This window comes from Vulpes lagopus, chromosome 23, assembly GCF_018345385.1.
Source record: "Vulpes lagopus strain Blue_001 chromosome 23, ASM1834538v1, whole genome shotgun sequence".
Taxonomy (NCBI): domain Eukaryota; kingdom Metazoa; phylum Chordata; class Mammalia; order Carnivora; family Canidae; genus Vulpes; species Vulpes lagopus.
In genome coordinates, this window is record NC_054846.1 from 59,040,877 (window position 1) to 59,068,817 (window position 27,941).

Below are 27,941 nucleotides of genomic sequence, written 5' to 3' on the forward strand. Positions count from 1 at the left end.
TGCACCCAGCTCTGGTATGCTCGGCCTCAGCAACCCTAGAGGCATCTAGTCTTTAGATCTCCTCTATTCCCCCTAGAACAAGGCTTTTGTTCCTGCTCACTTTTCCTGGCCAGACAGTACTCCTCCAACCCCTTCGCAACGGATCTCTTTAGTTCTCCAACATGGAACTTGTGCTCGCTGGTTGCTTTTCCCTTTCCTTACCACCTTTCACCAGGGTTTTCACCTGCTGCCTATTTCAGTCTGGTCTGGACTACAGCTGGAGGCGTCGAGGCATAAAAGCCAGCACCTCAATTACTGGCCCCAGGTCAAAGGCTTGAAACAGGGCCCGGGAACCTGACCGTTTTCCTAAATTCCCTCTCAAGTGCTTCTAAACCCAACCAAACCAAACAAACCAGAGAGGAGGAGAACCACTTAAAAAAAAAAAAAAAAAAAAAAAAAAACAGAAAACAACTCCATCACTCAAAATACTGAAGTGGAAAACAAATCCATTCTCTAGAGACGTGGGCTGACACATACCAGGGCTGGCACCGGGTCAGGTGGCCAGACATGTATTAGTCTGGGCACATCCTCGACCCTGTAGAGGGAAGAGCTAACGCTTCCCAAATGACAGTGTGGACACACCTAACAGCCACAAGGAAATCAGGCGCTGTTTTTGCCTGAACCCGGGAGAGGGTTAGGAACCTTGCCAGGATTCCTCTCTCCAGCACCTGCTCGCTCTGAAAGCCACCAGGTGTCAGGACGTCTGGCCAGTCCTCACGGTCTCCAGCCTCAGGTGGGCTGCTCCTAGGGCCATGCACAGGTAACTGCACCCCATCGTGAAACCCACACACCCCACCACCAGCTCAGAAAACCACTCTTAGTCTTGAAAGGGTAAGAGTGGGACAGGGGTGAGAGGCATCCAGGAGGGCCTGGGGTCCCACCTGGGAGCACCCAGCATATTGGTATCAGGAGAATTCCCTCCCACCAGGAATTCTGCAGGTGTGGAAGCTCAGGACCCAGGGACACCCACATTATATTCTCTTCCATAGCGGCTGAGAGCTTCAGGAGCAGCTGTAGGGAGGCCACATTCAAGGGGCGATGCAGAGGAGCGGGATGTCTCAGGGCACCACCAGGGTGACACCAAGGCGACACACAGGAGGGTTCAGACCATTCCATGCTGCTAAGATCCTGATTTTTGCTTTTATGTTGTTTTCCAGGAAAGCTAAAGGCAACGCATCCCAAATGTTGGATGCGCACGCGGTGACCTGGGAATCTAAGGCAGATTCGGAGTCTTCAGGTCTAGGAGGGGAGTGGGATTCCGCAGATTTCGGCTCCGGGGTTGCGGCCCCACGGCCCCACGCTGAAGGCCGAGGACCAAGGGGATCCGGGACATTAGGACAAAGCTGAGCTGGAGACAGCTGGGACACGGACAGGCCAGGGGAGAGGCAGAGGAGCAGAAAGAAACAGCGGGGTGCCCACCTAGACTCAGAGACCTGGGTGGGAAAAGGGAAAGACACCGTGACCCAAAGCGGTGGGGGACAGAGACGCAGGGAGGGGCTGAGGCAGAGACCCAACCCAGAGATGGAAGACGGAGGAGCAGAGAGATGTCAGACAGCGCCGGGGTCAGAGAGGGGAGGCCCGGGGCACCTGGACCCCCCCAGCCCCCCACCACCCATCCCAGGTCCCAGCTCAGGCTCCAAGTCCTCGCCGGCGGTGAGGGGGCTCTCTGGCATGGGTGGGAAGAGCCCCACGAGTGTCAGGGGCACACACCTGAGATCCCCCACCTGCCACGCCCCAGCCCTCCCTCCCCTGCTCCAGCCTCTCTTGCGTGGCTCCCGTCAGGCCCTTTCCTGGGCTGGGAACCTCCGGGCACTAATCTCCCCCTTTGCTCTCCTGAGGATTCAACCTCTTTCTCTAAACTGGACACTTCCCCGGGGGGCTTAAACATTTTCAAGCCTTTTCCACCTTAAGAGAGAGAGAGAGAAGAAAAGAGAAAAAGGGCCCTCTCCGCCCCCTGTCTCTTTGCAGTGCCATCGGGCTGCTTGGCTTTTCTTAGCTGAACTTCCCAAAGCAACTGTGGCCCCGATCCCTGTCCCCTTGAGCGGCTGCAAGTGGCTCAGCCGAGGCTGCCAGGGCACAGGTGTTGTCAGTCCCACGGGCGTCCCAGGCGCTGGAGCCCCTCAGGTCCTCGCTCGTCACCTCTCTCCTGCTTCGAGGCTCCCTGGCTCCCTCTTGTCTGCTCCCGTCCTGCATCCCCTGCCCATTGATCCCCATTACACGACCTTTCATGCCTGCAGGGCCACCCCGCTGAGTCCTGAGCCCCCCCCCTCCAACCTGTTCTCTTCCGAACCCACAGCCTTAACGACCTTCTCTAACACCGGGTTCCTGCTCCAGCTCAGACCTGCCCTGCGCACGCTACCTCTGCGTCTGCATCGATGCGCCATTGCCTCGCCACGGTCCCCGGGATGTCCCAAAGTCACCTCGTGCTCCACATGAGCCAAACCTTGTCCTTCCAGACTGGTCTTCCTCGCCCGCTCCCCGCCTCAGAACACTACACCATCACCCTGCGGGTGTTCCAGCCAGAAACGGGGGGACTCTGTCCTTGACCCCTCCTCTCCCTCTCTCCCCATCTTCCACATTCCGGTTATCCCCCAACTCTGCCAACTTTATTCTCCGAATGCCTTTTGTGTTTATCCACTTCTCTCCGTTTTCACTCCAATCCGTGTCTCCGACACTTCTCACCTGGATGACAGCAACAGCCCCCTATGCAGCTTCTCTCCAATGTGTTTTGTACACAGCAGCCACCAGGATCTTTGCATGATACAAATCTGGCCCTGTTGGCTTGCTGCTTAAAAGCCTTTAGCAGTTTCCCCTGGCTCTGAGAATAAAGACCCAACTCCGGGAGACCTTTCTAGAATCATCTCCCCTCGCTTGCCCTCCAGGCCTTCCAGCTGCATTGGCCTTCTTTTAGTTCCTTAAATACCATGCTCCTTTCTGCCACAGGACATTTGCATGTGCAATGCTCACTATACAGAACTCTGCTGTCCAACACAGTCACCACTAGCCATGTGTAGCCGGTGAGCGTTTGAAACACAGCTGGTACGACCGAAGAACTGAATCATTAATGTTACCTAATTTCAGTTATTAAATTTAAAATTTAAGGGGTGCCTGGATGGCTCAGTCAGTGAAGCATCTGCCATCGGCTCAGGTCATGATCCCAGGGTCCTGGAGTCAAGTCCTGCATCTGCATCAGGGTCTCTGCTCAAAGGAGAACCTGCTCCTCCCTCTCCCTCTGCCTGCTGCTTGGCCTACTTGTGCTCATGCTCTCACTCTCTCTCTCTCTCTCTCTCTCTCTGTCAAATAAATAAATAAAATATTTAAAAATAAATAAATAAAATGTAACACATAGTCAATTCAATCATTGGAAAACTGAACTATTCCTGAAGCAGGAATTCAGTGTGTGAAAAGCAAACTTTTCAGTTTGTATGAAATCTAAATATGAGCATTTCCAGTGACAATTTCGTATCCAAATTAAGATATGCTCTGAAGCGTAAAAATACCTGGAATGTAACTAAAGAGCTAGGGAAAAAAATAAAAAGGAGTATAAAAGATGTTGTTAATAATTTTTTATATTGATTGCATGTTAAAAAGATAACATTTTAGCATACATGTGGTTTAATGAAAGCTATAATTAAAATTTACTTCACCTGTTTCTTTTTACTCGTTAAATGTAACTAGAAAAAAAATTTAAATTACATAAGTGGCTCATCTGGTATTTCTATCAGACAGCACTGGTCTAGAACATCGTTCCCTCTGTCTTGACTCCTACTCATCCTTCAGAGCTCGGCTCAAGTGCCACCTCCTCTGAAAAGGTTCCCTGAGATAAAGCCTTATTTTGGTTCACTTTTATAGCTCTGTGTATGTGCCAGGGGTTGCCTGGCCTTCCCCCCCACACACCCGTTTGCAGCGACACATTTATTGGAACGATCACCTGATTCATGCCTGTCACCTCTACCAACTTCTAATTCCACGACAGCAAGGTCCTTGCCTGGCTCCCCCTGGCAAACCACGCAGTCCAGGGCCTGGTGCATGTATGGCCACCGGTGGACACTTCAGATGTGGCACAAGGGGTCATGCTACCTGTTGTCCTGCCTTTGGATCCAGTGGCCCCCAACTGTCCCAGACAGCCTGAGTGCCCCGTCCCCCTACGGCACCACCACAGAGCTCTAGGATTCGGAGTCTGCCTCTCGTGGGTGGGACGTCCTCCTCTACAGCCCGCCAGATCCCTCCTGTGGCAGGCTGGCCAGGATCTTTGTTCCACCCGCAGTGCTTCTTAAACTGGATTGTGCACGCTGGTCACCTGGGACCTTTGCTACAATGCAGCCTCGGGCTCATCAGGTCTGGGATGGGACCCGCGACCCGCCCTCCTAACAAGCTGCCCGGTGATAACGGTGATGCTGGCCACCGACCACACTCAGAGCAGCGAGGCTGTAGAGGAGCTGGTGGTCACCCTCAGTATCCCCGAGGTTTCCTTCCTGCACCGGGCCCTCCGTCCAGGAGGCCACGGGGAGAGGGAGGCCCCTGGCAACTCAGCCCTGTGCCTTCCCGCACCCACGTATCCCGCCAATCCCTGCGCCCCCTGTAAAGGAATGTGTTGCCTGTGGCTACTGTCGTCGTTTGGTTTTGTTTTTAATTTGAAATAAACCTGTAAGCAGTTTTCAGAGTCGGGGCAGCCCTGATACGGATCATGGGTGTGTAACAATACTCTCCAATGATAAAGTCACACAGCTGGAAACGCTGAACAGTCCTCAAGCTTTGGTTCCTGTAGCCACGCTGGGCCGATCCTATCAGCTCCTCCAGAAGCCTCCACTCTGTTTGGGCTCGGACACTGGGAAACGGGCTCTCTGGTGTGTCCCTTGGGAGCATCGCAACCCAAGCTCATGCCGCTGGGCCCTCGGCCAGGCGAGGGTGACCCTTCCACCTCCCCACCCTGTTCACACGGTGATGTCCGAGAGATAGAAGCGTCTTCCGTGGCCTGGATGGTGTGTCTGTGTGTCTGTGCACGCGCGCTTGTATGTTGGCTGCATGTTGGGACATGGGTCCTGTGTGTGTGTGTGTCTGTGTGTCCGTATACGTATGGAGAGTGTGTGCACGCTTCGCCCCCAGCGCTCCAGTTCCGTAAAGCTTCCATCACACAGAGCAACGCTGGACTCCTTCCGCGGGGCCTGCAGGTGCGAACGTCCCTAGGTGGGCCCCGCGGGCGTGACTGGCCCCGCTGTCCCCTGGTGCTGCGGCTGGTGCTGGCCCTTGCGTCTCCGGGAGCCGGCGCCCGCCTCCTTGCCCTCCTTCCGGCTGGGGTTCCTGTTGGCGCTCTCACGGCGGCCCTGGCCCCCTTTCCTCCTCTTCTGCCCTGCAACCCCAAGAGCAGGAAGAGTCAACAAAGGATGTCCTGCAGCCAGTGAGGAGGCCCCAGGCATGGCCCAGGGCTCTAGGAGCGGGTGGAGAGAAAGCAGGGAGGGGGACAGGAGGGGGGCTGGAGCCACTGCCCTTACGCAGTCTCAGGGTCCCCCGCCAGGCCTCCTCTGACTAGCAGCCACTTCAGAGGACCCTGCAACATGCGCATGGAGACGGGGGTCCCAGGAGCCTCTCTCCCTCTGTCCCTCGATGAACCAGACACCCTCCTTTTTCTGTGTCTTCTTCAGACCTTGGATCCCAATGGGCCAGGATGTTCCGTGCAGCTCTCAGGACAAGCAAGTCCCCTGCCCCGCTCTACTGCCTCTGGGGGCAGCAGCCACATCATTGCCAGCTACAGGCTGTGTGACCTTGGTCACATGGCTACACCTCTCTGGGTCTCAGCACCCCCTTCCGTGGCCCCCTGTGACTTCTGAGGATCCTCCCAATGCCAACATCTGCTGGTTCAGAAGACATGAGGAAACCCTGGGACATGGACACTGAGGCTTCAGCTGCCATCACACCGGGTCCTGGGGCTGCTGTCTGCCAGTGTCTGGCACTGGATCCCCCTGCATGGCACCCTGTGCCGGGGTCCCCGTGTGGCCCTTTCCCGGGGGCCTGGCAGAAGGCAAAAGTGGTCAGACCTCCACGGCTGGCCCTGACCCCCAGCCCTGGGGAGGCAGAGGCCGCAGCTCACCCTCGGGACAGGGTGTCCTCTGCACCGTGCACTTGCGGGTCTCCTTGGTGTCGGAGCAGACAGCGTGGTCCCCACCAGGGGCATGGAGCACCCTGCGCGTCCGCTCCTCGGAGCCCCTCCGGAAGCCACAGAGCCTCTTCTTCTTGGAGCACGGCCCCCACAGAGACCACTCACTCATTTCACATTGTGCTGGCAGGAAGGGGGGGGAGGAGGGAAGAGAAAGAGGGAGGAGGGGGTCACAGCTGAGCACCCCAGAATACCCCAAGGGGGCCTCTGCCACCTGCCCTCTGGCTGAGCCTGATGCTGGAGGCAGCGTCAGTCCAGGGGCAGAAAAGCTCGGAGACAAACCCCACAGGGCGGTCAGGGGAGGGGGAGCGGGTGGGGGCTAAGCTTTCCCTGCACAGCCCCCAGCCCAGGCTCTCCCCACCCCTCCCCGGTCCCCTCAGCCCTCAGCTCCCCACAAACTCACCAGGACTGCTGCACTCCATGGTGCCGTTGGCCGCTGCGGAGCCCTCGGGACAGGCCGGATAGCAGCGGCCCTTGTGCAGGTACAAGCTCTCCTTGCACTTGGTGCAGAAGTTGTGGCTGAAGCAGGCCTCACAGTGCTCAATCTTGCACTCTGAGGAGAGAGCCGGATTGAGGGCCTCTGGCTCATCCCAGTCCCCAGTGCCCCCCAACCCAGAAGGCAGCCCCACACACACCCCGACCTCGAGGGCAGAACCATGGCCTGGACCTGCCATGGCTGCAGAAGAGTCCTGGGAGGGAGGGAGACAAGGACAGGCTGGGCAGAGGAGGCCCGAGTGACCACACTTCAGGGTTGGCTGGGACAGTCAGCTCACTCCTCCCCAAACCCAGTCAAGGCCCTGGAACCACCTTGTGAGGCCCTGGAGAGCTGGTTTCAGGGGAGGAGGGGGGTGGGACCCTCTGGGATTCGTGGGGGTGAGAGAGAAGGGTCCCAGTGCGTCCTGGCACCCCAGAGGGCCACCTAATCAGATTTGAACTGAGGGATGCAATGACCCCCGCTCGAGGCTGTGTGGTTTCTGCTCCCCCATTGCTGGGCATCTGCAACACCCCAAACCCCAGTTCCCCTCCTGCCCTGTGAAAAGAATCTGCTCGGAGAGGGGAGGAGAAATCCCAGGGCAAATTCCTCAACCTCTGCAAGGCCCAGTTCCAGGAACCACCTTGGTTGGACTCCTGGGTCCCTCCCTGAGCCCCTCCCGCCAGCTCTCCCCACTCTGGGGAAGTGGGGGGAGGGAGGGTCACAGGGCTCCGGCTGGAGGCAGGCAGAGTCTTTCACAACCTCTCCCTTCCCAGACCGTGGGCAGGGCTGACTTCCTCCCAGGCTCTGGCACCTGAAGCTTGGGCTGTCAGTTTCCCGGGAGCTGGTGCAGCCAGAAACTCCTACCCCAAATACCCTGAGGACCGAGAGGGCAGCCCCAGGGTCCCCCCTCCATCCATCACAAGCTCCCCACCCCACTGCACCCCACCCCTCCTCTGTGCCCCCTGGGCTCTGCGGCTTCGCCTCCTCCACTCCCTCCTCTCTTGCTTGGATCCCCGGGTTTGGTTGCAGGTGACACACAGTAAGAATGGCCACTACTGTGCGTCCAGCGCGGGACACTCAGGGCTTTCCATATGCCTCTGGCGACCGCCCTAGGGGTGAAAACGAGCACCCTCATTTTAAAGATGAGATTGTGCGAGGCTGCAACACGCCCACCCAATGTTATATAAAGAATAAGAAGCAGAGTTGAGATTAGAACCCAGGGCCGATCGCGGGTCAGCCATTTCCCCTGCAGGCCTCCCTGTTATTAGCCCCCCAAAAAAGGAACACCTGTCACTTAGGTCCCATCTCCCTCCAAAGGCCATTGGGAGGCTCAACTGAAATGCATCTCATCTCCAAGGCTTCTGCACCAACGGGAGGGGCACTGGCATTGTTCACCCGAGTGTGTTCCCTGTCTGTCCCCCCAGAATGTCACAGTGAGCCTAATCTAACAGAGGTGGGACTGCGCATGCCCTGGGCATGGGCACCGCAGCTGTTGTGGGGCACGAAGCCCAGGCTGCAAGAAGCCTTGGGCGCGGGGTGGGGAGCGGATGGGCTGACAGTTCCCCGCAGTCAGTGGAGCCGGGCGGTCCCTGAGCAGAAGTGTGATGGGACAGGACACATGTCTCGGGAGCATCTTTCTGGCTGCAGTGCGAAGGGAGGGTGGAAGGGACCCGCGTGAGTGTTGGACAGAGAAGCAGCCTACTGGGACGGTCCGCGAGAGGGGCGCTGGGAGCCCCGGCGAGACGACGGCAAGTGAGGATGGGAAGGAGGCAGCAGGTGCGCTGTGGGAGATGACATGAGTGACAGGCTGGCTCTCAGGTCGACGGCCCAGGTGGCCTGGGACACTGCGGGTGGGAGCAGGTCTGGAGGGAGGAGGTAGGGTCCCTCTACGGCCACAGTGGGGTGGAGAGGTGGATGGACTCTTGGGCCTGTCTGGCTCGCAGCTGGATACTTGAATCAGGAGCCTCGTCTCCCATCCTCGGTGTCCCCTCTACTCTTCTTGCTGCCACCAACGGGTCAAAGCACTCTCCCCTGGTGTCCACAGCCTTCTCTGCCACCCCGTCCCCCCGACACACACACACACACACTCACTGATGCACTTGTTCATGTCGGGGTTGCGGGCATCGAAGTATCCAGGCGGGCAGGAAGGCAAGCAGACGCCCACCTGGCGAATGTCGTTCCTCTCCAGCAGGATGAACAGCTTGGGCGAGCACTTGAGGCAGCCGTTGACCTCAGAGCAGAGCTCACAACCTTTGGCGCAGGCCTGGCTCCCCTCAGCACTGACTGCAAGAGTGGGACAGGGGTAAGAGGGCGGCTATGGGGGAGCCCTCCGTCCTTCCCGGGCTCCCACCAGGGTGGGGAGTGGGTAGATTGGAGTTTCTTCCTACACGACGAACGTGAACGTGCTTCTCAGAAAGCACAGGCCAGGACGGCAGCTCCCTGCAAGGGTGCTTTACAAACCTCCCAGCATCATCTCTCAGGGGGACTAGCGCCGCGGGGAGGCGGGGGGGCTGACGCATGCATCCCCATGCCTCCCCAGGTCCAGGCTCAGCAGAGACCCACTCTCCAGGCTTGCTCTTTCCAGGAACCTCCCCATCCCTCCCCAGAGGAAGAAAAACTCAGCCTCAAATGTGGACAGAGGGGATTTTTTTTTTTAACCTGGAGAAAGTTCTAAGGTCAAGAAGGACAATGGGTTAAACGATCTGAAAAATAAGTCATCTTCTCAGAGACTGGAAAACAATGCAAGAACTTATGTCTAGAACAGTGGCCTCAACAAGAGATGATTTGGCTCCCAGGGGATGTTTGATAACGTCCAGAGACATTTCTGATTGTCACACTGGGGAGGGGGGTAGGCGATGCGCCAGGGGTGCCACTAAACATCCTACAAGGCCCAGGGTCACAGGGGGAGGTGGGGGGGTGCCCACAACAAGTTGTCTGGTTCAAAATGTCAGTGATGCTGAGGTTGGGAAATGCTGGCCATCCTGGGGGCAGTGTGATCTCTAAGCCCAGCATGAGCTCTCAAACCTTTGATGTCACTCCCTTACCTACTCCTGTAGCAACACCCCCGAGCCCCTCCAAGTACCCTGTGCTGCGTGAGTGCTGGGGACATGGTGGGAGGCTCGCCTGACCACCCCAAGCTGACCTCTCAGTGGTGCAGACAGACCTGCAAACAAATGCTGACAACTACAAGGCCTAGCTAGAGTGAACCCAAAAAAGAAGAGAGGGAAGGACAGGAACCTGGGGGTCTCAGTGGTTGAGCATCTGCCTTCGGCTCAGGGTGTGACCCCGGGATCCTAGGATTGAGTCCCACATCTGGCTCCCCGCCGGGAGCCTGCTTCTCCCTCAGCCTGGGTCTCTGCCTCTGTGTGTGTGTGTTTCTTATGAATAAATAAAGTCTTTAAAAGAAGAAGAAGAAAAAAAGAGAGGGAAGGAGTCATAGAGGAGGTGCCATTTGGGCCAACTCTTGAAGAATTAGTAGAGATTGGTCCATCAGGAAGTTGAGATAAGGGTCCTCCAGGAGCAAGGACCACAGAGGTAGGAAAGAACCCAAAGGAAATTGCAGATGATTTGGGTGCAGGAGGGGAGTGGCGGGGAGTGGTGAAAGATAATCATGCTAAGGAACTCAAACCCGATCCTGCCAGGCAGCCTGTCCCAAAGAGCACTCCTGGGGACACGCTCTCCCCTAGATGTTCACCGGAGGCTGTAGAGAACAGGACAGGGCGTCAGGTAAGACTGCGAGCCACCGGGTCTGAGGGGTCTAAACAAGATTCTTTACTGTAGGGCTTCTTCGACCCTTTATTATGCTCCTGTGCACAGTGACTCCCTCAGAGGGGGACGGAGGAACCTTTGTTTTCCAAGCATTTTGACCAAAGAACGGCTGTTTTGCAGATTTTTCCCCAGAACTTTTCTCAGAACTGATTAGACAGTAGGAAGAAGCTATGGGCACAGTGCAGGATCCGAGCTGATTTACGCGTTGGGAGGTTCCTGGATGGAGACCAGAGATTCAAGGACCATTTGAAAGGAAGCTGACCAGGGCGCCCGGGTGGCTCGGTCAGGCAGGCCTTCGGCTCAGGTCATGGTCCCAGGGTCCTGGGATGGAGTCCTGCTCAGCAGGGAGCCTGCTTCTCCCTCTCCCTCTCCCCTTCCCCCTGCTCGTGTTTTCTCTCTCTCTCTCTCTCTCTCTCTCTCAAATAAACAAAATATTAAAAAAGAAAGAAAGGAAGGAAGAAAGCTAACCAGATCATCCAGGAGGAAAATATGAGAATGTCATCAAAAAATTCTGCGCAGCTGGATATGGACAGCAAAAGATTTGAGAGAAGTGTAGGCGATATAGTGAAAGTCCAGAGCCCGAGGTGACCGGCAGGAGGGAGCAGCCTGGGCTGAGAGCTAGGGTATGTGGGGGAACAGCGGGCCGGTCCCTAAACTAGGCCCACCCCACGGGAAGAGAAGCACGTGAAGAAGGGAACGCAGAGTGGTGGTGAGCCGCGTGGGAGCAAGCACGTGGCGAGGAGCTGGAGATGCAGGCTGGGGACAGAGCACCGGGGGCAGGGGATCAGAAGAGATGGCAGGAGATGGTGCAACATAGTGGGCCCCGACCTCAGGCTTCCAAGTCGGGGGACCTGGAGCAAATCCCCAGCCCGTGACCCCAGGGGGCAAAACACAGGGTCTCATGTGCCTCCCTTCCCACCACTGGAAACGGACAGTGAGGATGTCCACTCTGGGGGGGGGCCTGCTTGGAGGAGCATCTGCCGCGGGGGTTACCCTGATTCCAGAACAGGAGAGAATGCGTCAGAGTTAAGGTGAGCGGAAGGGGCGTCCAGGGGGCTCAGGGGTTGAGCATCTGCCTTCAGGGTATGACCCCGGGGTCCTGGGATCGAGTCCTGCATTGGGATCCTCGCAGGAAACCTGCTTCTACCTCTGCCTGTGTCTCTGCCTCTCTCTCTATATATATGTGTCTCTCATGAATAAATAAAATCATTTAAAAAATAAAAAAAAAATTAAAAAGAAGCTGAGCGGAAGGGGAAGGGGCAACAACAAGCACAACCACGTAACCCCACTGTGACCACAGTAGTGGGTGCTGGCTCCTCCGTGTAGCACCTGACTCCGCTCCCAGGGCTCATCAAGCATTCACTTATTCAATCCTTACACCCCACAAAGCAGGTGCCATTATTAATTTGTAAGCCTCCTTTTTTTTTTTTTTCTAACAGAGGAGGACATGGAGAAGTTAAATGACTTGAATGAGGCTTCGCAGCCAGCAGGTGTTCCAGGCAGAGGGAATGGAATTTAGGAAGGCCATGGGCAGGACCCCACAAGCTGATGCGGAGACTGGAAGTACAGGGAGATGGATTTTTTTTTTGTAAATATAGAACTGATATGTATATAGAGCTGATGTTAATGAATCGATACATTTAAAAATTAATATTGTTCTTGGTTTAGTTCTAAGAGCAAAGATACTCAAATGTTCCATTGGCGTCATGAGGGAGCCCTTGGGTTTATTTTTCCACTTTGGGCCTTTATCTGGCTGTATTACAAATTAATAAGTTACTGTGGATTTTAGGTACTGCTTCTGCTTCAGAGATATTGTAGCCTCTATCATTCAAGGTTTTTACTGAATTCATTGCTGAAATGAATGTTCTTTTTACTCTTACCTTGGTTTCAGTAACTGAAGTGACCCCAGGATCCCATTTACCGGCCATCTAGCTCTGTTCCCGTGCTCATTTATCCCATCCTTGTCACTTTTGTTAAAGACAGATTTGCAAAAGGCCTTCTCCGAATCCTGCCGCCCACCTCCCATCCAACTAACAGCACGTCTCTGTGCGCATTTCTCTGGATCTCTCAGTGACACAGCAAGAGAAAGCATGGAGTACTCGGGGTCTGAAATCAGCACTGGGCAGGGGGGTTGGGGGTGTGGAGGGAGCTGCTGGGCATGAAGCTGGGGAGGGAGGCATGGCCAAGATGAGGAAGGGTCTTGAATCTCTCCAAAGGAGTTTGGACATTGTCCTAAAGGCAGTGAAGAATTGCTGGAGGCTTTAAAATCAGAGACCTGGCCAGGATGGCTCCGTGATATGGAGAATGGGCTGTAGGGGCCACAAGTCTGGAGGCAGGAAGATGCCTCCAGCTTGAAGACACAGAGCTGAACCGAGAAGACGCAGAGTGGACACAGGGATGACACTCAGGTGGGAGAAGCAACAGGCCCAGGGGATGGGCTGGACACGGGGAAGGCACAAGCCGAAGGTGACCCCGAGGTGATTCCAAGGGCTGGTGTGACAGGGTGGCCCTTGGCCCTTCCCCGAGGCCACAGGAGGAGGAGGAGGAGGAGGAGGAGGAGCAGGTTTGGGTGGGGAAATGATGAGCAGTCAGCTCTTAGATGTGTTGAGGCTGTGGCTTCTGTGGGAATCCGGGGGAAGGTGCCTATTAGGCAGTAGAACCTGTGGGTCTGGAACCCAAGAGAAACTTTTTGGCTGGAGACTGTGGGCGCGGAGTCCTTAACGTGAGAACAGTCGTAAAGGCATGGGGGTCCACCAGACGGTCAGGGTAGCGGGTGGAGAGATGAGAAAAGGAACTAGGACTTCAAGGGAAGGGCAGAAATAAAGAAAGGCCACTCACAAGCATGGCGTATATGGAAGCCAAGAGAGGAGGAAACTGGGCAGGGCAGGGGGCATCACTGTGCCAATGCCACCGGGGTGTCAGGTAAGGAGGCAGCAAGGGACAGGTGTCGGCGCCCCGGGTGGGGGCAGGAGGCAGAGGGTAGTGGTCCAGGAGGAGAGGAAGGAGAGCCACTGCATTCAAGCAATCAGCTGTGGAGCAGAGGCAGGACCCCAGGGATCCATCCGTGGAAGCTGTGGTCATCGGTGGTCCGGTCGTGGGAGTGGGAGTCATCCCGAGGCAGAGGCTGAGCAGCGGGTGGGGGCAACACTCACTCAGCAGGGCGAGCTGAGGGCGAGGGGCTCAGAGAGAAGCGGAGAAGGAATCCTGGGTGGGAGTGGGCTCACTGAGGGAGAGTGGGCCCAGGAACCAAGTTCAAAAGGGGAGGGGGGCAGGGACAGCTGGGGGGAGGCCAGGGCCACAGGCGCTCCAGGAGGTGACTGGCTGGCTGGCTGACCCCCCACCCCCAAGGGCGGTGCGGTGGTGGCTCGAGAGGAACGGGAAGTGAGTGGGAGGGGTGGAGGTGGGGGTAAAGGGAGGAGGGAGCCAGAGAGCAGAGAGGGGAGACCAGCTGCGAGCAGGGGCTGGGATCCCGAGACCCCCGAGGCTGAGTGAATTGATGGAGTGAGGACCCGAGGACCCCAGGATGCGGCCTTGGGGTCCGAGGTGGGGGATCAGGGACAAGGACAGAGGGAGCTGATCCTCATGAAATGTGGGGGCTCAGGGAGGGGGAGGAGAGCCTATGAAGGGGGAGAGGGGCTCAGTGATGGGCAGGGGTCAGGTCAATGAGGAAAGGGATGCTGGTCAAGGACAGGAACCCAAGGGTGTTCTCAGCTTGGCGAGACAGATGCATGGGCAGTGGGGTGCTGATAGCCCCGGGAGGGCGGTTCTGCGTCGAAGGGGGAGGAGAGGAGGACCCAGGGACACGGTGGGCGTTGGGGGGTGTCCAATGATTCCAGGGGAAAAGTGAGGCTCGTGCACTCGGTAGACATTCACTGCACACCTAGCACGTGCCCAGAAGTGCTGGGAGCTGGTGGCTTGGACGGATAAACCCAGGCCTACCCAGGATGCCCAAGCCAGGGCTGGCCTAGCCCCTGCGCCGCGTGAGTGGATGAGCAAGGGCAGGCCCTCCCTCACCAGCCGGAGAGGTGACGGGGGAGGGCCACATGGGAGGAACAGCCTGTGCAAAGGCTCTGAGGCACCGAACACCCTAGTGCATTCACAGAATGGGAGACAGGGCTTTCTCCTGTCGGCAGGGAAGGGGCCCTGGAAGGGCAAGGCCACATTGACCGTATGAAAGGTTCCTGTGCCTATGCCCGGGCGAGGCACACAGGGGAGGCAACCTTGGAGGCTTGCAGCCTCACTGGGGAGGCTGGGTGGACTGGGTGAGGTGGACAGCACCCGGAGAGGGGCCAGAGCCTGCATCCCAACCTCTTCCCCAAACCCCATCACACAGCTCTGCCTCCCCCAGTGGAGCCCAGTTCCCCAGGCCAGGAGGGCAAGGCCGGTACCCTCCTCCGTGCCCTAGGGCTTCTCTGGCTCCTTCACCCATCTTTGCAAACTGACGTTCCTAAAACCAAAACCTAAAATCCACAGTGGCTCCCTATCGCCCGCAGGACTAAGGCCCATCAGGTCTTACTAACTTCTCCACCTGGCCTCAAAGGTCTCCATGAGCCGATCCTGCGCGCCTCACCTGTCAACACTACCCTCAGCCACGTACAACTATTTCTGCTTGTGGGTCTGGGCGCATCACACGATCACACACCTCTGTGCCTCTACCCGGGTTGGTCCTTCTGCCTGGGATCCTCTCTGCCACCTTCCCGAGCCTGGCTCACCCCTTCAAGCCTCAGAACTAAAGTTGAGTCCTCTGGGAAGTCTCCTGGCGATCTCACTTGAGATCGGATGAGTCTCCCTCATCCACCACGTCTGGATGGGGAGTAAGGCCTCAGGGAAGGAATGAGGGCTTCATGGGGGCGGGGGACTAAGTAGGGCTCAGGAACCAGACTGAAGAAGCGTGTGGGCAAAGGGGACTGAGTAGTGAGTAAAGGTGGGTAGTACGATGGGCAGGAAATCCAGGGCGGAAGGCATCGAGGAGAGGGTGAGGGCCAGGGAGGAGACAGGAGGCCGAAGAGGGGGCTTGGGGAGGGGACCGGGTGGCCCCGCCAGGTTCATGACTCACACCCGCAGCCTGGTTCACTCAGTTCCCCGCTCTCCGTGCAGGGGGGACCGTCACCCAGGCCTGGGATCACCCATTTCTGGACTCAAGACTTCCATGTGCCTCTTGATCAGAGCCCAGCTAGGGGTCCTCTGACAGCCCTCCCGACACGCAGGGACTGACGGGATGGGCAGCATGCAGAGGCCACAAGCCCTGGCTCCTCCGCTGCTGGCTGCCACTGCCACCCCGACCAGTGGCTGCAAGCTCACGCCGCATCGTGCTCCCCTTCCTTCCCTCCCCACTCCCCGGGAACCCTAAGAGCAAAACGTCCACACGTTGTTCGTTGTTCATGTAACAGCAACGTGCACCCCGACGTCTACACAGAGCTTGATATTTTACAAAGGGTTCCCAACCAACACCTACATGCAAACAAACCTCACGTAGGCTTTGCTATATCCCCTTAGAGTTGCCGTTTCGGCTTTGTGGTTTCTGTTCCACGAGCACCGTCTAGCAACATCTACCCTCGTATCCCTCTCTGGATCCTTCAGTGTGGATGCTCGCTGCACCCTGAGTCGCTCCCCACGCCTCCCCCCACCCTCACATGGCTGGGGACTAGGGACGGGGCTGCGGCTGGGGGCTCTGTCGAAGGTGGACCTAACTGCTGCGTTCGGCTGCCTGTTGCAGGGACCCGGCCTCTCTGCCACTCAGGCCAGGACTCTGTTTTGGTTTTATCAGCACAAGAGACTTGAACCCAGGTCTCAGGCCCCTGGCTTAGGGAGGGGGTGTGTGTGGCTCTGCATGTGAGCTGGCGTGCGTCCCAAGAGCACGACTGGCTGCTCTTGCTCACTCTCTCTCTCATCTCAGAAACACAGGAGACTGGTTCTAAACCGCTAAACCGCATCTGGCCCATGGAGTCCAAAATACGGGCCACAACAGATGAGGAGGGAGGAAAATCAAGGCGTCGCTGCTGATGAAACCTAACAGTCCCTAACTGTTTGTTAAGCCAGGGATTTTCAGCTTCACCAATTCTCCGAGCTCCTCTCCCCTGGGCCGGGTCTGCCTTTGGCCTCGGAGACCCAACAGAACTCGGCCGCCTGCGTGGCGACCTTTCCTGGTGGGGAAGCAAGAGGTGGAGGAGCCTGGGCCTGTGGGACTGACATCCCTTACAGGGGACGTTGAAAGACAGAGAGGCCTTGGGGTCTGTAGGGTAGGCCTCCTCCCTACTCGCTAGCCTGTCCTTCGCGTCCCCAGAGGCCCTGGGAGTGGCCAACCACTGGGCAGGTACATACATCCCCATCCCCCATGGCAGGAGCCAGGCCAAGGCCCCAGAGCCACAGGGGATGGGATTCTGTGGGGGCAGGTTAATCCTGAACTGCATCAAGCTGTTTTTAGGAAGACAGGGGTTCGTGGGAATTGGGTCCCAGGATCGGCCGACTAGGTGTCCCTAGGCCTATCTGTACCATAAGAGATCTTTCTTTCTTTCTTCTTTCTTTCTTTCTTTCTTTCTTTCTTTCTTTCTTTCTTTCTTTCTTTCTTTCTTTCTTTCTTTCTTCTTTCTTTCTTTCCTTCCTTCCTTCCTTCCTTCCTTCCTTCCTTCCTTCCTTCCTTCTTTTTTTAACTGTGAGAACCCTCCTTCCAGTGACATCTTACATGGAATTTTACGGAAAGCAGCGAAGAGCGATGCATTCTAGTTGGCCGGGGCCATGGGGCCAGACTCCTTCGGCCCCCAGTGCAGCCCCCCGAATCCCACTGCGCAGAGTTCATAATAACGACGGGAGTGGCCAGTGTCATGAGCCTCCCGACTCCGCTGCAGGGGAAGCTGTTGCCCAAGCTGAGCGGAGTTCCTGGCCCAAGATCCCCGAGACCCTGAAGAAAAGAGCCATGAACTCCCTCGGGCAGTGAGGAGGGGACCTAGCACCCTGGGGCCCGGGCCACAGCAGGGGCCACATCTCCATGGATACCGCACAAAGCTGGTGTTATGTCAAAGGGCATAATCCACACAACTGGATCCTCATAAGAGAGGGGTTAATCTAGAAAGCGGAGTCTACAGAGGGGAAAACAGACAAAGTGGGTAATCTCCAGAGTGGGTCGTCTCAACAAATTAATCCACAAACCGGATCATTCATAGGCAGGCTAATCTACCGAGCGATCCGCACGGCTGTCAGGGGCAAAGGAGAATCTGCAATGGTCATCACGGGACGAAAACACCACCGATGGCCCTCGGGTCCCCAGGCGGCCCCCTCCCGCTCCCACAGCCAGGGGTGGTCCAGCCCCCCCTCCATTACTCACTCCGCCTCTGCCTCTTCCCCTTGATCCCCCGGCTGCCCGCAGCGAGATGCATCCAGCTCAGAACCAGGGCCACCACACACAGCCCAAGCCGCATAGTCACTTGCCAGCTCCAGGCCCCTGGTCGGAGGGGTGGTCTCTGGGTGGGGATGGGGAGGTGGACAGCGCAGGGCTCTTGCTAACGCCTGTGGGGCTGGGTCAGCAGCAGGAGGCCCAGGCCTGGGCCGTATCCCAAATCCACCATAATCTCAGCTGGGGACAGAGAGGGTGTGGGGAGCCCACTTCTTCATCAGCCCATAGGGAGGTCCAGAGAGCTTTCCCCAAAGGCACCTCGGGGAGTCACATGGGAGAACTCTTTGTCGCTTCAGCAGGGACACCTCCAAAAACCAACCTGTTGGGGGAGGAGAGAGAAAGGTTAATTCTGGGGAACCATGGGGTCCCCCCAATGTTCGCCTCCTACCCTCCCACAGGGCCTCCTACCCCGAAGACCGACCGTGAGGACTCAGAGTGGTGAGTATTACAAGTTACCCACCTGACGCCCCCGTAGAAATCTGTTCCTTTTCCCAGGAATTTCGCAGAACCCCCCTAACCTGGGACTGGAGCCGGCTACCCAAGCAGCTGGAATATGATAGACACTCAAATCAAATCTGTGGGTCACTGGGAGCCAGCTGGCCCCACCCCTGCCCAATACTGGGCAGCTTTAACTGGAAGTCCTTCCTTGCATCTACCCTCCAGACCTCATGCTGCAGTCACAGCCCGTCTCTGGAAGAGGAGCTCTCTCTGCCCTTCTGTGAGTGACCCCTCAGCCCTCCCTTCCCAGTGCTGAGTCACCCCTGTGCCTTTCACCTGTGGAGCTAGGGCAGTGGCCCCCCCGACACGCTGGCAGACTCTGCGTGGCCCTCTGGGCTTGGCGGGAGAAAAGGAAGTAAGGCTTCCCCCGGCCACAGAAACTCTGACACAGCAGGCCCTGCGGGCCTGGCCTTTGTGAGAGGATAAAAGAGGCAGCGATGCCCGCCCTGGCCAGAGACACAGAGAATGGGGATAATCCCCCAGCCCAGCGAGAGCCAGGTCTCTGGACCTGCTGGCCGGGTGATGGGGGCAGGGGGAGCTGGTCCCTCCCCGGTAAAATGTGTCTGGAGCCCCATCTGGGAGTCCGGGCCCCAAAAGCCCCGCTTCACACTCTGGGATCACGCACTCCCGCCCCTTCTACCAGCCGAGGCCACGCACGCAACGCCCCCCACACTTGGCTGCAGACCCCCCCCACGGGCGGGTGCCCCGGGAGAGAAGGAGGCAGGCAGGCTTCAGAAGGCCTTGTAGTGCCAGGGAGGCCTCGCCCTCCCACCCACTGCTTGGATGCCTCTGGCCCAGCCCCTCAGCCTCCCTGAACGTCAGTCTCTCCATCTATAAAGTGGGGCTAAAGATGCCCGTTTCAGGGGCTTTGCTCTGAGAGTTGGCTGAGTTTCGGCTTACTAATGAGAAATCCGAAATGCTGGAGCGGCAGTGCCCCTCCCACCACGGCCCAATCCCTTTCCCCTGGCCTCTGGGGGAGGCCCCAGGGAGCCCACCTGCACGGGAGATAAATCATTAGCCCTCTAGGGAGTTCAGCACTTCCCTGCCTGGCCTCTCCCACCAGCTTTGAAGGCCAGTCACACTCAAGTGGTTAAGCTGCCCTGTGAGAAGTGTTTACATGAGGCTGACGGGTCCCACCTGGTGCTGCAGCCCAGCCGAGCAGGGCAGGGATGCCCCCAGCCACCCCCAAACGCCAGACCCTCAAGGCCCCTCCAGTCCTCCCTGCCCCAACTGCCGGAGCCTTCTGTCCTCCCCAGCCCCCACCCCACACTTCCATCGCCCCCAGTCTGCGGTGGTCTCGCTGACCTTATCAAACTGGGGTCCGCAGCCAGAGGCTGGCCGGAGAGCCTGATGGTAAAGGGCAGGAGCAGTGTGCTTGCCTTCCCATGTTGGCAGCCCTAACGTATTAACTCTCACCCCGGCCTGGTTGCTTAGCTGACCCGAGCCTCAGTTTCCTTATCTGCAAGACGTTGGTTGTTTTTTATAGTTTAAATGAGCTAATACATGACACCGCTTGGGGTGGCGCCCGGCCCATCATGGGGACTCACTAATAATTGCATCCTTTACGACCAAGAAGACACAATTTTGTGTCTACACGCCAATGGTTATCTAAAAAGCAATACAGGTGTTCTGTTTCGCTTTGGTATCATCTGGATACCAGCCTTAATACCGAGCACTGTTATGCAATTTCCATATTGGCATTTATCCCGGCGCGATCACTCCATATGGCAGGGTTAGCATTTAATTGAGGCATTTGTGAAACTGAGGTCTGAAGACTCTTGGCAGATACATTCCCAGGGTGCCATGAGCCCTCGCGCTGGCCAAACACCGGCGGAGGAGGCCGCACCAGACAAACGTGGTGCTAAATCTCGGGTCCGTGAGAATTTGGTCTCACTGTGTGATCAGTATCAATGGGATCCTAGAGGTGGAAAAGATCACCTTTGCATCATCTCCTGCACCGGCCCAGGTCGGTGCCTGGCACACCAGGCTGGGTGCTCAACAAATGTCAACTGCCCCTTGCCTTCCCCTCTATTCCACCCTCCTACATCTTTGCTTTCAGCCTGGCTCTTGCCATGCTCGTCCGTCTGGTCCTGACCCACTCCCACACCAGTCACTATGGGACCCTGGTCTCGGCTGGGAAATGGACAGGAGGATCCAGGTCTAAATTTCATTGGAGCAGCTGACTCTGGCCTCCCTCACCTGTCACTGGATGGAAAGAGCTTCAGGTACTTTTAAAACATATGTAGGTATAGAATCAATTCTGAGAAGGAGCTAAGAGTTCATTATGCCTGGGGTATGAGTAACAGATAGGGGACCAGCTGGCTGTGGAGGGGGTGCTCTGGACGGCAAATATCCCATCTAATGGGAGCAGGTGCTAGTCAATTCCAGGTGACTGTTGATAGGCAGAAATAATGATTTAATATTGTCAGATCTTCTGATTTTTTTTTAAGAGAAGTTGAAAACTCAGAAGTTTGTATGAAAATCCAATTTTAAAAGATGGACATGTCTGAGACTAAGAGCTGCAGTAGCAAGCCCCAGAAGATCACAGGTCCCTGCATCCATCTCCCTCCAGCCAGTCCCTGCCCCCCTCACCCAGGCCTCCACCCCATTCAAGCACAGTGGGCACACGCAAGCGACCCTGGGCTTGGCGACCTAGGGCAGGCAGAGCCAGCGATGGGAACAGCTGGCAGTCACCAAGGTCTCAGGCATCCGTGGGGGACGGAAGCACATTTTGTCTCTGCCAGGGTCGGGGTGCAGAGCTCCCATCCACGAGGTGCCTATCCCACCTGCCATGTGTTAGGGCCTCAGCACAATTCTAGGAAGGAAGTAGAATTATTCCCATTCTATGGGCAACCAGGGGTTAAGGGTCTCGGGGTGACATGCCTAGTTCAGTGATCCCCTAGTGGGGTTTGTTGCTCAGGACTGGGTGTCTGGAGGGGAGCTGACCTCGGAGGTGGGGAAGGAACTGGCGGCAGAGGCAGAGCTGGGGTGGGAGACCTGAGAGAGAGGCCGTGCACAGGCTAGGTGGTCTGGGAAGGGGGGGACGCAGGCTGCCAAGGGGAACCCCGTGGGTGGGTGGGGGGTGGAGCTGAGGGCAGGGATTCGTGCCCCCACAAAGCTGCAGTTAACTTTTACCCTCTTGCCTGTAACACTTTCAGGATAAATTGGTACTCCGTCCGGGGCCGGATACAGACCCAAAAATGTAAACCATCCCGATAATTTCTCATTAACCCTCCCGGGGACCGGCTCCGGATGGCAGCAGGTGGGGGGCCGAGGTTGTGCTGGGCGAGGGGGTAGGACCAAGGACGTGCCTGCCCGACCTGTCAGGATTAGCCTGTCGGGGAGCCAAGTCAGGTGCTGGGGTTCCCCCCCCCAACACCCACCGGCAGCAGTGGCGGGAAAGGCTCCTTCACGTCCCTCCAGCTCTGCCCCACGCACCCAAACTCTTCTTCCCTCCCCACTACCCTGGAGAGGCCCGGCAGGTGCAGGGGGAGGCGAGGCGGACCTGAAGTCCCTCGGACTGTCCCCCCCAAACCCAAGAGAAGTCTCCAAGTCCAGGAGGCCAGTCTGGCCACTAAGCCCCTTCCCTCAAGCGCCCGCACCCAGAGTGGGTCTCAGCCATCCTCTGAACCCCGGGGTGGCGGTGCTGGTGCTGGTGCTGGTGGTGCTGGTGGTGCTGGTGGTGGTGGGGACACATCCTCCAGCTCTCCCCAGCCCAGCCCGGCCCGGCCCAGCCCAGCCCAGCCCAGCCCAGCGGCACCATAGTCCCTCTGGGCGACCGACCGGGGCCAGGGAGTCGCGCCACCTCGCAACGCACTGGGGGCCGTGGTGCCAGCAGCCTGCCACGTCGGACCTGACCGGGCTGCGGGTCTGCTGTGGGAGGGACCCGGGGTCATGGGACTGGGAATCCGAGGCGATGACACCAGGGATCCAGAGCGCGTTGGGGAGGAGGGGGGGGATAGGGCTGATGGGCTTGGGGGAGTCCGGAACCACCAGTTGCCATCAGTTCAGACTCAGGGTCGGAGATCAGATGGGAGTGGGGACGGCGGCGAGGACCAGCGGACAGGCTCCCGGGTGCGCCCTCGCGCGCTCCGACCCCGCAGCAGCCCCAGTCCCCTTCCCCTCGCTGTCGGCCCCCCAGGCCCCCCGCCCTCGGCTCGGCCGGGCCCCGACGGGAGGGCCCGGGGGAGGGGGCGCTGGGGGGGACCGGGCGGCTCGGGGGCACTCACCTCGGCGCTGCGGGCCGCGGCGGGGGCAGGCCCGGGAGGGGCTTGGGCGCGCCGCTCCCCGCTCCCCGCCGCCGCAGGACTGTCCGGGCGCCCGGCTCGCCCGCGCTCCGCCCGCGCGTTCCTAAGTTGCTCAATCTGCGGGCGGCTCACGCCCTCCGGGGCAGCGCCCCACCCGGCGCATCGGTCCTCTGGGGCGGCCCGCTCCGGCCCTCGCGCGCCCGGGGTCCGCGCCCCGCTCCGCGCCCCGCGCCCGCGCTCCCCGTCGCGCTCCGCTCGCCCGAGCTCCCGGCCGGGAGAGGGGCCAGGGCTGCGCTCGCACGAGGGAGGGAATCCCCCCCCCCCTTGCAGTCCCACCCCCCGAGCCGGCCCCCCTTGCCGGGATCCGCAGCAAAAAACGGACTGGAGTGCCAGGCCCCGGAGTCCGCAGCCCCCTCCCGCAAGCCCTTGCCCGCAGCCGGGGCGCTGCGCTCGGAGCTGCGCGGGGAGCGCGGGGCTGCAGAAGCCGCTCGCGCCCTGGGGCCCCGGGCGCCCACCCCGGGGGACCCCCCGCAGCCGCAGCTGCAGCTGCAGCTGCAGGCAGCTCTGGCGTCAGAACGGGGTCTGAGCGCCCTGCCGAACCTCAGTTTCCCCGCGGAGACTCTAGAAAGTGACCAAGGCACCGCGCTCACCAGGGCCTGGCCACACCCTCCTCCTCTGGGGGTGAAGTCTTCAGAGCATCTTCCCCGTTCAAGGGAAGTATAAGGCCGCAGGATCCTGGGAATCCGGGTGAGCTGCTGCAGAAGGGTGAGGGGAATGTTGAAATGAGCCCCTAGATTCTCGAATCCCTGCTCCGCCGCCGCTTGCAAGCTGTGTGGCCCCACCTAAGTTCCTTAACCTCTCTGAGCCTCAGTCTGTTTTGAGGGTTCAGGGGGGAAAGGAAAGCTTCCAACAGCCTGGGAAATGGGGAGGAGTGAGGGTGGGGGCTCCGTGAATGTGTGCAGAAGCAGACACCTGCAGTGATGCGGGAGCTGTTGAAGTCAAGCCTGAGGAAGGGAGGGAGACCCTTCTCCAGGGCGGCAGACAGCTGTTCTCAGCTTCGTTTCAGATCTGGGTAAAGGGAGATGGGCTAAAACTGTAGTTCGCAGGAGTTTGTTAAGTTAGAGCAGAAAAGCTATACCGATGGGGGGGGGGGGTGCGTGTGGCTGGTGCGGAGAGGGGTGGTGAGTAATCAAGACAGGCTGTGGAATCTCCTGAGGAGGGGAGGCGGGAGCCCTAACTCTTGAGACAAGGGTGCGGGGTGCTTTACAGTGACAGGGGACAGATGGAGTGACCCCTGGGGTGTCCCGATGGCCCGGGAACGGAGACCCTGGGCGGCCAGAGAGTGTGGAGCCATTGGGCATCCAATGCCCAGGGTCTGGATTCATTCAGCCGCAGCCTTGCCAAGTGTGCAGGAGGATCACAGCCACTTCCAAGTGGCTCCAGCCCCCACCCCCAACTCCCTCTCAATGCAGCTCCCCTCTCCCCTAGGCCCTGAGCTCTCCCTATGTCTCACCGGCCCTTGGCTCCGCTCTGCGCCTAATCAAACAATCCTGAATGCCGAAAACTCAATGTTTATTTTATTTTATTTTTTTGCACACTTGCATAACTCCCTGACAAGCAACGCCAGGCGTTGGGCTTTTTGTTTGGTTTTATTTTGTTGCATTTAGGGGAAACGAGAGAGAGAGAGAGAGAGAGAGAGAGAGAGAGAGAGAGAGAGAAGGAATCACACAAACCACCCAGCCCTAGAAGATGTCTTAGGCCAGACCTTGGGCTCGGGTTTCCTGCCTGAGGAAATGTCTGCGGGAGTTGGGGGGCCTCACCACTAGGCTGAGGAATGAGTAAGGGAAGAAAGCCACCTGGGTCAAGGAAGATAATGAATTAGAACCATGTGACAATAATAAAGGGCATTTCTTGTGCACCTACTATATGCCAAGCCCTGGGCTTTGCATCTATGTTCTGTTGCCTAATTTCGCAAGCCCCTTTACAGTCTTCCTTTTCTCCTTTCCTTGTAAATGTGAATTCTGAGCCTCAGAAACATCAAGCAATTTGCTCAGAGACATATGACCTGTAAGTGGCCAGCCCGGTTCCCATTATGCTAAATGACTTGTAATTTCCCTGAGAGCCTGAGCTGCCCTGAGTTTGCATATGTTGTTCATTCTGCCAAGAAATGCCTTTTTCTCTGACCCTTCTCCAATCATCCTTCAAAATGCCTACAGGGAGTCTCACCCGGCCACCTTGCACATCGGGCCCTGAACCTTGTGTGGACCTGTCCTGCACTCATCACTGGCCTGTGATTGCCTGTCCCGCTGCGCTGCGAGCCTCTCATGGGTGAAAAGTGTGTCTGATTCATCCCTGCGATTCCAAGCACCACGGACGTACCTAACTGATGTGGGGTGAGCTGAAGCCCCAGGTGGTTGTGACTGTACCTTTTGTAGATCCTGATCAGCTCACTCAGATGATGTCACAGGTCACTGTCATTCCTTACCTAAACCAAGGTCACCATGAGAAGACCTAAGGTCAGTGGATCCAAGCCTGCGCAGTGGTTCCTAGAGAAGAGCTAAATTCCTTATGGTGTATGTCATCCTTTTCCAGGTGAGACCTATTCTCCCACTTGGGTTGTCATTTGACCAGTATACTTCCAGCGACAAGTAGTAGGAGACTAGCTCCAGATAGCTTAGATGGCAGGGTGGTTTGTTATCTCACGTACCAGGAAGGGCAGAGATAGGAGTGATCCAGCAGCTCAGCAACCATATCGAGAATCAGAGTTTCGGGCACCTGGGTGGCTCAGCGATTGAGCGTCTGCCTTTGGCTCAGGGCATGATCCCGGGGTCCTGGATGGAGTCCCACGTCGGGCTCCCTGCATGGAGTCTGCTTCTCCCTCTGCCTGTGTCTCTGCCTCTCTCTCCATGCATCTCTCATAAATAGATACATAAAATCTTAAAAAAAAAAAAAAAGAATCAGATTCTCTCCTATATTCTCCTTCTACCATCCTCAATCTCCCAGCTACTGCCCTCCCGATCGCAAGGTGGCTGCAGCTGCTCCGGGCTCTGCATCTTCACCGAACAGGTCTGGCAGTCTCCTTTTTTAAAGAGTTAATTGGCATTTAAAAATGGTTAAGGTGCTAAATTCTGTTATAGATACCTGCGACAATTTAAAAAAATTTCTTAAGAAGCTCACAGCATCACATGAATGAATGAATGTGGTGAATGAATCAATTGCAGACAAGAAGGATGCTGCAGCTAGGATTAGTGTGCACCAGTCACGATTACACAGGGAAGAGTGTTCACAGATAAAAGCAGGGCTCTGCTGCCCTGAGGAAGGGAAAGTGGGCTTTGGGGTGGGCAAAGTGGGCTTTGGAATGATCATCACTGTCACTCAAAAAAAAAAAAAAGCTGACTTTGTTATCGTCAGTTTATCGCAGAGTCCCCCGCACCCTAGTCTCCTTGATTGTGTTATTCTCTGAGACCTTGTCATACTCTTCCATGGAGGCAATATAGGATAAAGGCTGATGGCATGGACACTGGCGTTAGCCCCGAGTTACAAGGCCATTTCTACCTCCCAACTAGCTCAGTGCCCTTGGGCAAATCGCTTTACCTCCCTGAGGCTCAGTTCCTTTATCTGTCAAATGGGTATAGGAGCAATATCGACACCAGCCTTCTCATGGGGATAGCATAGGGCGAGGCATTCAGGGAGCGTCACACGGTGCCAGGGACCACAGTACTTAGTACGCGCTGGCTCTTAAAATGAGCTAGACATTTGTCCTTTCCTTCATTAAATATTAACTGAGTATGATCTGTATCCCAGGGGCCAGGCTGGGAACAAAGGACAGAGAAATGAACAGCACATTGTCTGTCTTCCTAGGAGCTGCAGGTCTGGGGGAGAGACGGGGCGTATAGGACGAGGAGGGTGGGCCCAGAGGCCTGATGCGCTGCGGTGCCCTTGGAGGCCCCAATTGGTTCTGCTGTGCAGAGATTTAGGATGAGAGGGGTGGGAGCAGAGCAGTACAGGAGATCTTTCCAGAAAGGGCCTTATGTGTCAAGCCGAAGAGCAGGGACTTTACCTCGAGGGCAGCGCACAGGCCCTAGGGTTTGTGACCTGAGTGAGAGGCAGGTTCGGGGCTGCCCGGCAGCTCTGTGAGGGCCGAGATTGAAGGGGAGGGATGAGAGGGGATCGTTGCAAAGAGCATGGGGCTGCTTTGCTCCCCGGTTCCCCTCAACGTCCCTTCCAGAGGGCGGCCTGTGTCCCCCAGGAGCCGGGACACCAGAAGCGCACCTTCTCTGATGCTCCACCTCGTGTGGCAGAGATGGGGCTCCCCTCACACACACCTGGGACATGCAGCCCCCATCCCACTGGGCCTGGAAAAACCACTCATTCTTCCCCAGGAGGAGTGGGGAGCCTATGCCATCGCCTCCCTCCCCACCCTGATCTTCCTTCCACATCCCTCGCAACGCCTCCCAATCTTTCTACCTCCCTCCTCTTCTCACCTAAGGCACCTGCTGCACACCTTGGGGAGCCTGCTTCGCTCACACAGGACGTGGACAGCAGGCTCCAGGTCCTCCTCTCCATAGCATCACCCCCGGGGCCTCCTTGTCCATGTCAGAGCCACTTTCACCCCCTGGCCCGTGGGGACAGCGCTGGTCTCGCCCACTCCACTCCAGCCTCCCACTCACACGGCTGATCCCTCGTGGCCTCCAACGGCTCCGTCGCTGAGACCACAGACTCTAAGACCCCCAGACCCCTGCCACCACCACCTTCTGCTCCAGACCTCTCGCTCCCTTCCTCCTAATTCAGGTCCTCAACACTTGGCCCACTCAGTAATGACTTTGGGCGCTGGCCTTGCCCCTGGGTCTCAAAAGCACAGCAAACCCCCTGCCTCTCTCCGTGGAGCTCCGCAGGACAATCCCCCAACTCCCTGGGGTGGTGTCGCTGCGAATCCACAGCCAGGCTCCACTGGGCCTCGGCCACTGGTGTTGACCCCTCAAAGCCCCCCAGGGCCCCTCCCTCATCAAGACAGCTGGGACAAGCCAGGGGACTCCTCCGATTTCCTTCAGCTGACACTAAACTCGTGATCCCTGCTCAGAACCTCTTTCTCCCCAGATTCCCCCTTCGTGGTAAACAGCAGTGAACCTGATAAACAGGAAACTGGGGTTTGTTTTCCTGCTCACCCCTCTCCCCTCCCACACCCACTCCATTGGCAAATCCTGTTGGATCTACCTCCGGACCATCCCCAATCCGGGCTCCTGCTCACCTCGCTGCGCTGCTTACCTGGACGATGGGCAGCACCCCCAACTGTCTCCCTGCTTCTGCTCCCCCCACCAGACCAGGCTTCACACAGTAGCCAGAGAAAAATCTTAAAAATTATAAGGCAGA

At 57.6% G+C, this 27,941-nt stretch overlaps 1 protein-coding gene across 3 annotated transcripts; it reads right to left on the reverse strand.

The window, feature by feature from the left end:
• Positions 1–3,633: 3,633 nt before the first annotated feature.
• RSPO1 (R-spondin 1) lies at positions 3,634–27,941 on the reverse strand. 3 transcript variants are annotated; one of them, XM_041737854.1, is made up of 7 exons: positions 22,554–22,911; positions 18,287–18,372; positions 17,758–18,145; positions 8,760–8,951; positions 6,597–6,746; positions 6,128–6,316; positions 3,634–5,389 (listed from the first exon to the last, which is right to left on the reverse strand). In XM_041737854.1, exons 3-7 carry the CDS (start codon positions 17,849–17,851, stop codon positions 5,223–5,225), a joined length of 792 nt encoding a protein of 263 aa, XP_041593788.1. In that variant the 5' UTR covers positions 17,852–18,145; positions 18,287–18,372; positions 22,554–22,911; the 3' UTR covers positions 3,634–5,222. The 3 variants fall into 3 exon arrangements, with proteins under 3 accessions (XP_041593788.1, XP_041593789.1, XP_041593787.1); XM_041737855.1 differs by lacking the exons at positions 18,287–18,372; positions 22,554–22,911 and adding an exon at positions 27,837–27,941; XM_041737853.1 differs by lacking the exon at positions 18,287–18,372.